Source organism: Lagopus leucura, unplaced genomic scaffold (assembly GCF_019238085.1).
Source record: "Lagopus leucura isolate 7727_CA_CO unplaced genomic scaffold, USGS_WTPT01 Super-Scaffold_100037, whole genome shotgun sequence".
NCBI classification, from domain to species: domain Eukaryota; kingdom Metazoa; phylum Chordata; class Aves; order Galliformes; family Phasianidae; genus Lagopus; species Lagopus leucura.
The window spans coordinates 4399780-4413968 of record NW_024962286.1 but is presented as its reverse complement, the minus strand read 5'-3'; the positions used below and the strand labels follow the sequence as shown (position 1 = coordinate 4413968).

The 14189-nt window shown below is 43.3% G+C and overlaps 1 protein-coding gene across 7 annotated transcripts in view; it reads right to left on the bottom strand.

Annotated features, from left to right (window-relative positions):
- Positions 1 to 1156: 1156 nt before the first annotated feature.
- MIB2 (MIB E3 ubiquitin protein ligase 2) overlaps positions 1157 to 14189 on the bottom strand; it is a 31712-nt gene continuing 18679 nt past the window's right edge. For all 7 annotated transcript variants that reach the window (XM_042883136.1, XM_042883140.1, XM_042883141.1 and 4 more), the window contains 14 exons: positions 13843 to 13985; positions 13333 to 13440; positions 12179 to 12283; positions 11378 to 11540; positions 11129 to 11262; positions 9389 to 9537; positions 8753 to 8909; positions 7952 to 8106; positions 6574 to 6700; positions 6049 to 6279; positions 4961 to 5139; positions 4378 to 4562; positions 3588 to 3653; positions 1157 to 2668 (listed from right to left, as the gene is read on the bottom strand). In XM_042883136.1, coding sequence (XP_042739070.1) covers positions 2427 to 2668; positions 3588 to 3653; positions 4378 to 4562; positions 4961 to 5139; positions 6049 to 6279; positions 6574 to 6700; positions 7952 to 8106; positions 8753 to 8909; positions 9389 to 9537; positions 11129 to 11262; positions 11378 to 11540; positions 12179 to 12283; positions 13333 to 13440; positions 13843 to 13985 — 2144 coding nt within the window. In that variant the 3' untranslated portion in view covers positions 1157 to 2426. The remainder of the gene's footprint in view (positions 2669 to 3587; positions 3654 to 4377; positions 4563 to 4960; positions 5140 to 6048; positions 6280 to 6573; positions 6701 to 7951; positions 8107 to 8752; positions 8910 to 9388; positions 9538 to 11128; positions 11263 to 11377; positions 11541 to 12178; positions 12284 to 13332; positions 13441 to 13842; positions 13986 to 14189) is intronic.

The following is a 14189-nucleotide window of genomic DNA, read 5'->3' as shown; positions in this document are numbered from 1 at the left end:
ACCTGTTTGCCTTCTGCTTCTCTCTTGCTGCTGCAAATCCGCTGCCTATCTTGCTTTTTCTCTGTTGCAGTGCAGCAATTTCATCTTCCTAGTGAGAAGGAGGGAAGGGTCAAAATGTTGCTTAACAGCTCAACTTCTGCTCCTTGGGCACCAAAAGCAATCACAGCAAAAACAGGAAAGTAAAAGAATATAATCCTAACCTCAAAGTTATGTTTACAAACAATTTCTGTATTCTTTCAGCAGGCATAGCGTGCTTTGCAAAACTCTTATTTAGCAATACAGAGACTCAGAAAGCAACTCAATTTACTGCAACAGCTGTGCAACTTAGAAGGAGGAATCCAGTCTTCCTACAGAGCTGTGCCAGAGGAGGCTCAAACTGCACATTAGGAAAAGCTTTGTTATCCTGAGGGTGGTCAAACAGGGGAACCATTCTAAGACAGTTTTCTTTCAAGGGGAATAAACACTCCATCAGCTTTCCAAAGAAGTAACAAAAAAACCCCCAAGGAAGTGCTCCCTGCTGCTTTTTCCTGAATAAGCTGAAGTGTAATAGATGAGAATAACACAACAAGCATTGAACAGTGTCCACCTCTGTGCCCTGCTCCTGAAGTGCCAGAACACACACATGCATTTAACATACACGATAAAGCATCAGTTGGTTTCACCTTCATTAAATCACATTTGGACGTGGAGTAGAGGCTTATAAAAGAACTGTATTTCAGAAAATACTTGGCACGTGGTGTGCAATACACATTCTGGAAAATTATTCATCTGTAGCAAACAGTGGCAAAGCTCTTATGTTACAGTGATGGTTCAGTCTCATACTTGCAGCAAACAGCCTTGGTACCCTCCTCTTCCCTTGATACCCCATCACAGCACAGCAAAGACTTCAGGTCTTGTTTAATCGTGAGGAAGTTATTCCAACACCAACTTCCAGGCAGGAAGTCAGTGAGCAGCTGTAACTCTGATCTTTACCAAAACTTCACCAAAGCTGATTGTGAAATTCAGCTCCAGCTTATTTGGGCATTAAACACTGCCCAACTTAGGGCTAAATCTGACCCATTTTTGTAGCTCTATGTCAGAAACACCATGAATGACAACACCTTATAAATGAGTATTTGGAGAAAGAGCATATGAATCAGAGACAATGAGACAAAGCTTTCTCACAGCACCAAGAAATCATGATGAAGTAACAGACATGTCTGTAGCTACCATATATTGCACAAAGATTTCATTCATTCCAATATTTGCCATCTCTTTATGAGTGAAAAAAGATAGCAGAGGAACACAGTATTGGTGTTGGTTTTTTTTCTTAAATAGTGCTTGCAAGGTAAAACAAACAGCATCACTTGTGTATAATTGTGTCATCAAGGATATACACCACACACACAGACATATGTATACATACACACACGGCACACTAGCCCTACAGGATGCCACTTCTGCCAAGTTACTTTACAGGACAGATTCACCAGGTAATATTTCTTCAGTCACACAGTTGGAAAACACAGTACAGCCAGATCCATATTTCAGCTACTGTTTGTACATTCATTTTAATGCTCAGGAAAATATAATTTTATTTTATTAAGTTCTGCTGCAAAACAAAGAAAAATGAAATCCTTCTCATTTCTTCATTATTACTCTATTTACTTTACACTTCGATTGGAGCATTTAACACCTGCCTTTGGCGTTATGGTTAGAAAGCTCAGGAGTCTCTGAACACAGTTGTGCAAAAAATAAAATATGGAAGAATGTCACTTAGAGAAGTTTTTGTTGTAACGTGTTTTCTCTGATCAGTGTTCACTACTTTATCTCTAAGGCACACACACTCTGTCTCTAGGATCTCATCACAGCCAGATTTGTCTGTCAGTCCAAATCTTGTTGAGCCTTGAAGTACCAGTTCAGAGAGCATGCTGTCTTAGGACATTACCTCCCTACCACTGACAGGCACCAAGGACTGATGGCCACAACTGATCTCCTCTGGTATCTCCTTGCACAAAGTGCAAGCATTTGCTGTGCCTGCTGAGGTACCACAAATATCCTTCTACAGCATCGCAAGGCTGCAAATCTGACACTGCAGGCAGCAGACAGGATGCAGTCACTGGAGCAGGAGGCCTCTGCAAACATCTGCACGTGGAAGTCTCTGGTCTGAAAGCCTCTTCTGCCTTCAGACAGTTCAGCGTTCGTTACTTTGTGTCTTTCCAATGGACAGGCAGCACAAGGTGAGGTGACTGCCCTCCAGCACTGCTCCTCACCCTTATGATGCTGCAATGGAGGACGCTCCCTCCCCTCCACCTTCACCCGAGTCACGTTTTCCCCCTCTTTCACACTGGCTTTGCTGGAAGCCAGACCGAGCAGCGCTTTTCATCTGTAATGCGAACAAAAAGGATGTAAAGGAGGTGGGAACGGGAAGGGAAGCAAGTGTTTCCTTAGACAAAGATCTGAATCCTCTCCCGGATAGCCTGCCGGCAGATGGGGCACACAGTAAGAGCTGTACTGCAGTCTGGGCAAGAGCCATGTCCGCACTGGAAGACCAGTTTGATTTGGTCATCGATGCAAATAGGGCAGGTGATGCGCTCCTCCATCTGCCGGTAGCGGTTCTGCAGCTCCTCCATCAGCTTCCTCTGATCTGTGGACTCAGAGCTTGGGCTGCACTCCACCTCGGTGCTGTCTGCAGGGGAGGGAGAGCAGGAAGAGTCAGTTGCTATTGTGCTCTGTCTCATGCAGTGTCTCCTTAACCAGACTGTCACTCAAAGAGCAGAAATTCATTCAGATTAAAGTCACTTCAGTGAACCTTATCCAGAGATAATGCAAACACAAAGCCCGAGACGATGCTTTTTATGAACTGGCCAGTGGTGCTTTCCTCTGTTCTGTTGCTCAACTGTTATTTGTTTTGGTTTTTTTTCCTCTTTCAGTCTGCATGTTTCTTTCCTAAGAAGAAACCATGCTGTCTGATACTTCCTGCCTTGCTGCTTTGCAATATGTTGGTGCTACCTTTAAGTAGAAGCTTTCCAAGCTGGTTGTGATGTTCTGCCATACAGTCTGGGAATCCTCACTGTGCTATCAGTACTATGTTCTTTCAATCTCCTTGATTACACTTTGGATTTCTTAAGTCTTTCAGGACACACAGGGTATAAAACAAGAAACCATCTGACATCGCTTACATCAACAGCTACACAAAGCAGAGTCCCAGAGTCAACACAACATACACAATTCAGTGAACCTTACAGAGATCCTTGGCTCTTAACCAGATGAAGTGAAAGAACCCCAGATACTTAACAACTGCCAGCTTTGGGAAACACTCCTTCCAGTTTCAGCTTAACATAGCTGCTGTTGAATCTTCTGCTCCTTACTCTTTGATTAGATAGCTCAACATTTCAATTTAGTTGTCCCTTTCCTCACCACTCTGGAATGATGCTATAGGTACCATATCCCCTTTTCTCCCTCACTCTTCCTGCAAAAAAGTTATCCCTATTTCTTATGTTTTTGTTTTTTTCCCCCCCACCGAGAACCACTGATTGCTGCTGAACAAATGCTGTGAAGCACCTTTCCCAATTCACTGCACTGAACAGTAGGTACAACAAACATACCTTGCTTGAGTTTTTTGGTTATCGTCACTTGACATTTGATGCACTTCTTCATTCTTCTGGAACATTCTACCAAAACGATAGAAGGAGTGATTACAATTAAGCCCAGTGGTGCAAGAACAATAGGGAGAAAATAGACTTGAGAACATCAGCTTTTAAATGGCCTGAGAACTCCTTGGATGGTTAAGAAATGGAAATGAGGACACTGCCTTCTTTTTTTGAGCTACACCCTTATCACTGTTTCAGTCTTTCCTATGCAGTAGCAAACACAACACAACTTCCCAATGCTCTGTGCTGCCAGAACTGCTGAGCTATGGGTGCAATGCAGCTCTTCGTTCTTTGGAAGATTGCAGTCCTTCTACAGCTCTTATCAAACTCCTCGTGGTCAGATTGAAGGCACCTTAACAAGGTAACAAGCTTGCTGTTATGTTTGAGCAAGCTGCCATTAAAACATCTGAAACACAAATTGGTCACAACAGCCAGAGAAGGGGAAATCTTTCTCAGGAGGTTTTGATGGAGAAAGCACCACCAGTTACCACTGAAACATCTGACCTGCCTTCTGAATTACACACAGCATCTGTAAGCTCATGCCTGGGCTGCCTATCAGCAGCTGCTCAGACCACTCCGAGCCTACCACAGAAAGCTTGGACACTCCATCTACAGTGACAGTGCAGAAATCATGCTGGGATTGTTCCAGGTCACATACAGCTTTGCATCCCAACAGACCTTGATTTATGAGTCCAGACAGGGAGGCTATGTGGCAGAACAGGAAAGGAAAGCAGAACGGACTTACCCTCACAAACAATACTGTGCTGGCATGGGAAGAAATGGATGAGCAAGGCCAGCTCTGAGCAGACCAGGCACTCTGTGGGGACTGCCACACTTGAGACACTAAGATTGGTCATCGTATTGGGAGTGGTATGCACGCGGCGAAGGCTGCAGGTGATGGCTGAGCAGTCTGAAGAAACCTGCTGTTCCCTGCAACCAAAAACACGTAATCAAATTTGAGCCATATACTCCAGGCCCTTCTTCAGTGACCTGATAAAATCGTATTGATCCCTGGCAAACATTCCACGTGAGGACAAAGATGCAGATGCTCAGGTAGCACAAAGTTGTCAATCTTCATTGCACTAACAAGACCAACTCAGCCTCCTGTTGGGATTAGCACTGATCTTTCTACAAAGAAATGGAGAAGGCAGGCATGACTAACATTTACAGTGCCAGCAACTAACTCCAGGTGAAACGAGAAGTGCTCAGATTGACATCTAATGCCAGTGTTTTAGGGATGCTTCATCCTTCCTGGAATGGCAGCTTCATGCAGTGATACCACAGCAGTGTATCTAGACATGGTAGCTATTTCAGAGGGCATGGTTTACCTGAATTTCTGTGAGAAGTCTTTGATGATTTGGACAATCCTTCCGTCTGTAATAAGGTCTAAAGGAGACTTTCCCCGATGGTTTGCATAATTAATATCTGCTCCTTCCTGTGCTAAGTAACATGCAATTGCAGTTCCAACATTCAGCTCTACATTTCCAAGAAAGCCAGAAGCCTGCAGCTAAAATGCATTGAGAAACACTCTGTTAATAGGAGGAGTTCTGTTACGTAGCTGTATCAGATTTAAAACTGTAATCATCACACTGACAATCTGAGAGCACAGTTTTGCATTCACGAAATGCAAGATGATCCTTCACTGTATAAACAGCAGATTCAAACCTTGTATTCAGGAACAAGCAGGCATAAAACTGGTCCTAACTGGCACTAATCATTACTAACCATGGTAAGGGGTATTCACTTCTTCAGTCAGAGGACAAGAATTACAGAGTGTATACTGAAAGAACAGCACATATCAGCTGATGGGCAGCTGGCATACGGAACCTGAAGTGGTAGCTATTTAAACACACCTTGTGTGCACACAATCCAAACTCATCTGAAGTCAAAAACAATTCTCTGCTGACATGAAGGACACGGCCTAGTATTCCTCATATATCCATGAATATGGTGCAATGTAATTAAGTCCAGTTCAGGCTTTACAACAACACAGCTTTCATCATATATTGGTATGTGTCATCTTTTGCGTATCTGCAGATGAAGAGCAGCAACTGGGTGCTTGTGGTTAGCTAGCCTCTCATTTTCCATGCCATCAGACAGAAATGAATTTCTGTGGTTCTGGGGCATGAATTAAACCCAAAGACTCTTGGCTCTGTGAGCAGATTCATGACCTTTCCCATGTCAAAGAAAGAAGCACGCTATGCTAGCAAAAACATGTTACAGGAAAAATTGGTGCGTGACTATGGGAAGCTGCATGCTTCAAATCTGAGCATACTCTCAACAGATTTATTCTCCTATAAGCAAGACTGTTTGCTTCCATGCTCCTCAACAGAACAGACTTTGCACTATTTCACTGCCTTCCTTCACCCATTTAGTGTCCGTTCCACAATCAAGCATTCTCCTATTCCCAGCTCACCTTGGAGAAGAGGGACGACCCCATCTCCCCTTCACGCTTCTCCATCAGGACTGACATCAGCTGCTGCCGTTCCAAGGCAATGTGCATGGCTGTGTCCCCATCCTCATCTTCAGCATTTACATCGCTGCCTTCACTGACCAGCAGCTGCACCAGCCCTACATGTCCCTGGATGATAGCGAGGTGCAGAGGTGTTTGGTTCCGGCTGTTCTTGACATTGACATCACAGCGACCCTTGAAGAGAAGAATTGCATCAAACAAGAGGAGTTGTTGCTGCTGCTGAGTTTGACTGAAGAAGAGTGCTGCAGCTGTGCTTGCTGACGCCCCAACTCTCAACTCCATCTTCAGGACAGAAATGTAAGCACCTCCAAGAGAATGCTGTGTGAATCAGCCCCTGCACCTTGGCCGTATGACCAACACACCTCCACATCACACACAGCATTAACTCAGCACTGCTTAGGAGAAAGTATGGGATTTTGAGGGTGGAAAAGCTAGAAAATTTGTTGGCAGTTTTGTTTTGCTTCTTACCTCTTTGATGAGAATTTCTGCCACTTCTTTGTGATTATTGAGAGCAGCAAGGTGCAGGGCAGTGAAGCCGTCTTCTTTTTTGGAGTCAACCAACTGTCGAGCTCTTGCTAGAATCTTCTTTATGGCTCTGCAGTGTTGGAGGTAAACCAGAGGTGGAAGGTACTTTATCAAGAAGGAAAACAATGCAGAACAAACAGGTCTGCCTCTTCTGATCAGCAGTTATGAATGTTCTTTAAATTTAAATGAGCAGCACTGTGCTTGTTAAAACTGAGCCAGCAGATGCGATGCAGAACGCTCCTGCTATGTTGCAGACAGTTACAAGAATAAAACAATACATATGTATATTGATCATTTTTGTCAGCACAATCACCACAGAGAACCACACTCCTTTCCAGTGCTGCTACACCTGCACGTATTTTCAGGGCAAATTCTGCCTTTGTCTTTCTTAGGTATTGGACGATTATTTATAACAGGTCTTTGCTAGCAGCTTTAGTGAGGCAGAGCATTAGGTTTCCCAGCTGCCTTCAGATGCTGCACGCACTGTCAGGAAGCTTGCTGCAGTGAAGTGGCACTGCCTGTCTGTACTGTTTGCCATTGCCAGAAAACCAAGCTGCAGATAACCTGCACAGATCTTCCAGTTCTTCTGAGGTCTGCCAAAAACTGTGTAGTTACATGGGTTGCTTTTCTCTGTTTAGAGATACAGCTTACTCATTACACAGAGAGCAGAGAACAAAACACCTTGCTGCTATCTTCTTTCAATGCTGATAATAGTGAGGAATGCTCATTTCTTGTCTGACTCTTGAAACATTAAGTCTGTTTCTGTGCCTTTAATATCTATAAGGCTCCATGCAGAGTTAGCTTCAAGAAACACAACAGAGGAGTGCAGGAAGCTGGAATTTAATGGATAGAATACTGCACTTGTATCAATTAAAATATCTCAGGTTGGGTGCAGCAAGTAAGATGATCTCAGCCTCTCCCTTCTTTGCCAAGAAACCATTTCTGCAGAGAATTAACATATTACCAGAACAACTACAACGTAAAGAAGGGAGGAAAAGGAGAAGTCTCAGGTTCTTGGGTGATCATTCTTTTGCAAAAGCAGGCAGAGTACACAAAAATTGGCACCTGCCCCCCACCACAGGCACCACACGCACATAGCCTCTGCTTACATCCACCAAAGAATTACTGCTAGATCAAAGAATTCACTACATGAAGTCCCTGATAGGCAGTCAGTTCCTCCACCTCAATTAGGTGCTGCCCAGCTGGGGTTCACAGCTGTCTCAATAAGCATTTGGCAAGATTTTATCACCATCTAATCTCAGAGTGCCTAACCAATCTGTGTGTTTTTCCCAGGAATGCATGCCATTGTTCATTCACTTACAGCTTGTTGCCTTTTAGAGCAGAATAGTGGAGCAGATTGAAGCCTTGACAGTTCTGGACAGTGAAATCAATGTTGGGTACCTCAGTGAGAATCTCAATGATGACTTTGTAATCTGCAGTGATAGCATAATGCAGGGGGGTGTCTCCATGAGAATCCTATAACAGAATACCAAAACAGAATACAGGTTACCTAGAAGTGTCCAATTAAGCACACTGTGCAAGACAGGAACATATGCAGTCTTCCAGGTCACATCAACTCCAGACCAAAAAGCACTGTCATGCTGAGCAGTTTCAGAGTTCTTGTGAACTCAGTTTCTCAGAGCTTGATATCAGCAGCTCAGCAGACAAATGTTCATATTCCTGGCTTTGAGGGACTGATTCAGCACTGTCCAGTTCTAAGAGCATAGAAACAAGCCCTAAAAAACAGGCTGGATCCAACTCACCACCACTGTCCTTCAAGTTCCTCAGCATTAGTTCTAACAACCTCATCAGTCCTGGGAACAGGACAGTCACAACATCACACATTAGGAGCAGATGAGCTCTCACTGGAAGCAAGCACAGCAGAGAGTACTACTGGTCTGAGCTAAGCAGATTTAAAATGAAAGATGTAGACCCAAAACTGGAATTTCTGAGCAGTGAATTTAGAAGCATGCTTCCCCAGTGCAGCACACAGTAACGTGTTATAAAGAGAACTGTCTTCAAATTCTAAGCAACAAATGATGGAAGAGAAAAGCAGCAATTTCTCCCCCCAAAACAAAAAACATCATCACACAAGGAACACCAAAAGGGATCCAAAACTTACTGGGAGGTTGACATCACAGTTGAGTTCACAGAGGGCCTGCACCACTTCTGTGAAGCCTTGACTGACAGCAACATACAAAGCTGTGCACTTGGCATTGTTTAACAGGTCTGCACCAGCTCCTTTAGCAATAAGCACACGGGCAACATCAGCTTGGTTTCTGATTTAAAGGCAAGGAGTAAAACAGTCAATGCTGTGCAAACATATATTCTCCCTTTTTGCAAGCCAAACCTTCTTGGCATTTGCATCCTCTTAATCACACTCCATCTCCTCTTAAATCACTCTGATTTAAATCAGCTAGTACCTCCCCCTCTCAATAGTAAATTCTTGGCTTACAACAGGCAAACCAAACTAATCCCAACCAACTTTTCCTCACACCCCAGAAAACATCACTGAAAGCTCCTTATCACGTGTTTTGATTCCTCACAAGTTTTGTAGCACAGACACTGACTGAGCCGTGGATTGAATTAGCGTGTCTGTGGTCCTGAAGCTCGTGTGCCAATTTCTAATGACGTAAAGAAGTCTCCCTCTTTACCTTCTCTCACACACTGCACACAGATGGTTCACATGTTATCTATGAGTTTCCTTTTTTTAGCCCTTTCAGTCTTGTATCAAAGAGGGCAAGAAAAGATCTCCTACCCAAAAGCTGCGTAGTGCAGTGCTGTATCCCCTTCTTCATCCCTCAGATTGACAGTGGCATGTGCCTGCAGCAAAATCTTCACAACATCCAGATGCCCCTGATAGGAGGCAATCTGGAGTGCAGTTCTGCCCTGATTCTTGTTGTCGACCTGCAGGAAAGACAGAGACATAGCAAACAGCAAGGAAAGACCTTGCCTTGAGTTCAATCACTGCACAACAGTGGTGTGCTCAAATACTAAACAGAATCTGCGTCCTGGTGGCTCTGCTTTATGTAATCAACTACAAGGCTGACTTTCTCCCTAACTATTCTTAAAGGAGAAAAGGACAGCACATTTAGTCAAGAAGGGAGAAATAAGCAAACAGAGCTGGAAGCCAGGGCACTGATTGCAGCACCGATGCCAAATCCCTCTATGCCTGCAAGCGGAATACTTCTTGACACTGCAGCCAACTATTCCTTTTCTAATTGGAAAATGCATGAGGAGATCAAATTGGCTTTGAAAATGCCAAGTCCCCATTGCTTAATGTTACTCCAGGTACTTTAGTGGGCACTGTGCTGGAGGGTAAATCAGTGTTGAGGTGCTGCAATGAGATTTCTCAAAAATTAAAGGGACTGAAGAATAAAAAGAGGCTGTATGAAAGGCAAGACAAAAAAAGGAAAGGGAGCTACTGAGATCAGCAGGAGGCTAAAGAGAAGAGATGAAGGAGCTGGCAGAACCTCAGCTGACTGGCAAGCAGAACAGCTTTCTTTTTCCTTGCAGCTGGTTCTATGCAGCAATCAGGAGAGCAGGACAGGCTAGGCTCCCCTTGATTCACTGGTGACTATGGGCGAGTTGCTCCACAAGGAGGCTTTAGAGACCACTGTGTTATTCTTACATTTACACAAGAAAGACAACGCTGCAACTGGAAAGCCCTAGGCAAGCAATTCTAACTTGCACTATGAAGTGAGCCTTTCCTTGGTGCATGTCTCTTACACAAATAACAATGCATTAATATCAGAATAGATTTCTATTTTATGTTCTATTTCTAACAGAAATTAATAGTAACAAAATATTCCTTGACTCTTGGCACTTTCTTATCTGAAAACAATCACAGGTGTTCAGCTACTCCTATCTCCAGAACTCCCATTAACCTCATAAATAAGGATGGAGATGGAACCTTCCAATAGACAGCTTGGAAAAGCAGCTGTGTGAGTAGATGGATCCTAACAGTTTGGCACACTGCAAGCATATGAATTGTTCCAGCAAGTCAAGTCCAGTTCCCTTCTCCAGTCAGACACCAGATAAGGACACTGCACAGACATGCACAGCATCAGAATCTGGGCAGCTTTTCTTTCCTGTTTCCAACAGTTCTATTTAGCAAGGTCACGTAAGGACAGATGCATTCAGTCACACACAACCTGCTGCTTTCTTCTCAGACAGGAGTCAGATTCTTGGCATCTTGCTATTGTCTCCATATACATATATATGAAGCACAAATTCTACAGCTGCAGTATCCATACAGGACACCTGAGAATATGTTATAAGGATGTAGCTCCAGTTCTGCTTTAATGCCACACTCTGACATCATACAACATGCACATTTTTAATCCTAAATTGTAGCACTGTATTGAATAATTTAATACAAGGTCTGAGAAATCTATCATTTTTTTCCTGCTCCTCCCCTCACACAAATACAAAATTTTTATGATCTCATTTTAAAGCACGTCAGAAAGTAAACATTCAGGATGCTTTCAAAACTTGCCTTGTCTGGGTACTTCTGAAGGAGCTCCCGAACTCTGGCTGCATTGTTGAGTGCTGCCCAAATAACCAAACACCCTGCATGGTCTGATTCTGTCTTCTGAGACAACAGTTTCTCCAACACAGTAATCAAAGTGCCTGGGTAGGAATAAGAAACAGCCACAGCTTAACAGCACCAAAGAGTATGTGTGGATATTCATGTTGCATTTCTCAACCCCTGACAATCCAGACATCTCCATTCTCTTTGTCTCACTTTTTGATTCCTTTGCATTCTCTGTTGTCATGAGATTTGCTTCCTCATCTCTCTGATAGGCTGTCAGGCAAGCTGGGTTAAATGTCCAGGACTGGTCTCCAACTGACACTCGCAGATCTCCATCCCCATACACTTTGATCACTTTGCCAATGTGCCCTAGGGTCTGCAATTGAAAGGGTAATGATTTTTAAAAGGAAAGATGCAGCATGCTTTTTATCTCAGAACCAAAGCAATGCTTCTAAGAGAGGTTTTGCAGGCAGCACCCCTGCAGTGTGAAAAGAAACACTAAACAAACACTCACAGACAGCTCCCACTTCAAGGATACCACAAGGTTCTCAGCAGTTTCTCTGTAACTGAACAGGGTTTCCCAGACACATTACAAATGTTTGGGAAAAGCTGATGAAACAACAAACCAAGAACTGATAAAACTGGGATTAGGAAAAGGTTTCCTCTGTGCCTTTAACTACTCCTGGAGGACATCCATGTTCTTTAGCCATACTGGTCAGCTCTGACCAATTTTCCACACTCAAGCACTGCTTCATTCCCAAGAATCAGGAAGGGCTCAGGAGGATTTCAGTTGAAGAAACTTCTTATTTGACTTATTGATAGCCAAACCATTTGTCAGATTCCCCATCTACCCACTCCGCTTTGGGCTTTTCGATAGGATTATATTGCCAATAGCTAAGAGCAATATTTCTGTCCCAGAAAGGTCAGGAATGCTGCAGGGCAGTGTCACCATTACTAACTGCTGAGAAAAACTGAGGCAGTTGCTGGACTGTCCTGGAAGTGCTGCGTACTCACAGGTGCCATTTCATCTGTCCACTCCCCATGACCAGGCTGGAATCGCTTCACTGTTTCCATATCATCAATCACTCGGACAACATCACCAACCCAAAAGGTGTTGAGCTGCAAGAAAAAAGTCAAACTTAAGGGAGATTAAACAAAAAAATATATATATATGTATACATATATATATATGATATACATACCAGCCCCCACTCCCAGAAATCCCTACTGAACAATAAGTCCATCCACTTCAAAATAAGGCATCTCAAAACCTCAGTACAGCTACCAAGAAATCTGTAATCACTGCAAAATAAACACAGTCCAAGGGCTTGAGCATTTCTGTTTTAAGCCAAGTGCACATTAAAGTAGGGAAATATTTTGGGACAGAACAATCCTCTTCTTCAAAGCATTTATAAATAATACTAGAATGAAGTACTTGGAACTTTCCTTGGTCCATTCCTCACCATACCTGACACAACAGGAGACTTTAATACAGAAGTTCAACCTGTTGTTTAAAACAGAAAATCTCTGGTTTCTCTTTTCTGTAGCAATCCTTTCCCAGACACTGCCTCTGCTCACTAAGAAGGGACCACTGTCAGAACTCACAGACTAATTCTGCAGAAACTGTCCAACATGGGATGTTCTCTCAGCACAGCTTTTTGCTTGATGTTTGTTGGTTTTTTTTTTGTACTGTGACCTCATTCAGGACTTTCACAATTTTGTATTCTTCCAGAAGCTCCCTTCATACTTATTAGCCCTGCTTCTAACAATCCACATTGCAAACTCTCATTCCCCTCAGGGAAGGCCAGGCCTATCAGCTTTAGAAATGCAGATACAAAATTAGAAGAGATAGATTAAAAGACTCAGGTCATCCAGAACAATTAGAGAGAGGCAAGAGAAAAAAGATGGAAAAAATAGAACCTGAAGATATAAGGGGAAAAAAAATCAAATAGAAATGAAGTGGACAAAGGCTCATCTCAGATGAAAAAGGTAGCTACAGAAAGCTGAATTATCATAGATCAATTGTTACCACTCTCACCAAAGGAAATTACAGCAGAATATTTCTTTGACACTTGTTTGAGATGCACTGTGTCCTAACACAGCAGGACAAGCTGACAGCTATTCCCTGCAGTATTTAACTCTGGCCAAGCTCACCTAGCAGTACGTACCTTCGTCAGAGCTCCAGGATGGAAAGTCCAGCGGGTTTCACTGTTGAACTGGACCCTCACATCTCCTCTGTCCGTGATTCTGTGCACAGTCCCCGTCTGGCCAATGAACTTTGGAGGGGAAAAAAAACAGAGGGAAATCCCTACATAAACTGCACTGCTTAACAGTGAGGAAAGCAGGCAGGACAGTAAGAATGCAAAAGGTAAAAACACTTCAGAATACAGCACAAACTGCCCTCATCTTCGCAAATGATAGAAGTGGGAAAGATTGCTATGGTGCAGTATGACACCAGCAAGGTATACTCCATTAATGTAACTGGCAAGTTTATTCAATAAGCTGTTATCATTTTGTTTGAATGTAAGCTCACATCCAGTGTCCTATCACTACAGAATTCCTATTTGTGAACCATGGGACTTTCTATATTCTGCTTGCTTCCTAGCAAGCAGTTACTTCTGCAATCTGAGACAGTGACTGATAACGTGCTGAGAAAATAAAAGCAAGCTGTAGCATACCTCAGCCATTTTAGGATTCCAGCCCCCATGGCCCTCCTGCATCTCCCGCAAGATGTCGATGTCCAGCAGGCATTTCACTTTGTCCCCATGCTGGAATGGATGCCTGTCTGTGCTTTCTTTCCTCTGCAGTTCAGCTGGTTTTCCTAAAGAGAGTGACACCACCCACATACGTGTAGATGCAGTCATAAACTTTGTCTTGCATGCCTTTGTAACATGGTTTGCACATTAACATAAGGTCTAATGGGTGTAAGGTAATGTAAAACCCTTTCTCCACTTGTGGAGCACACTGTACACTCTATGGGGCAGCATGATGTAGACAGATCAAAGACTTTGTTCTTACTTGATAA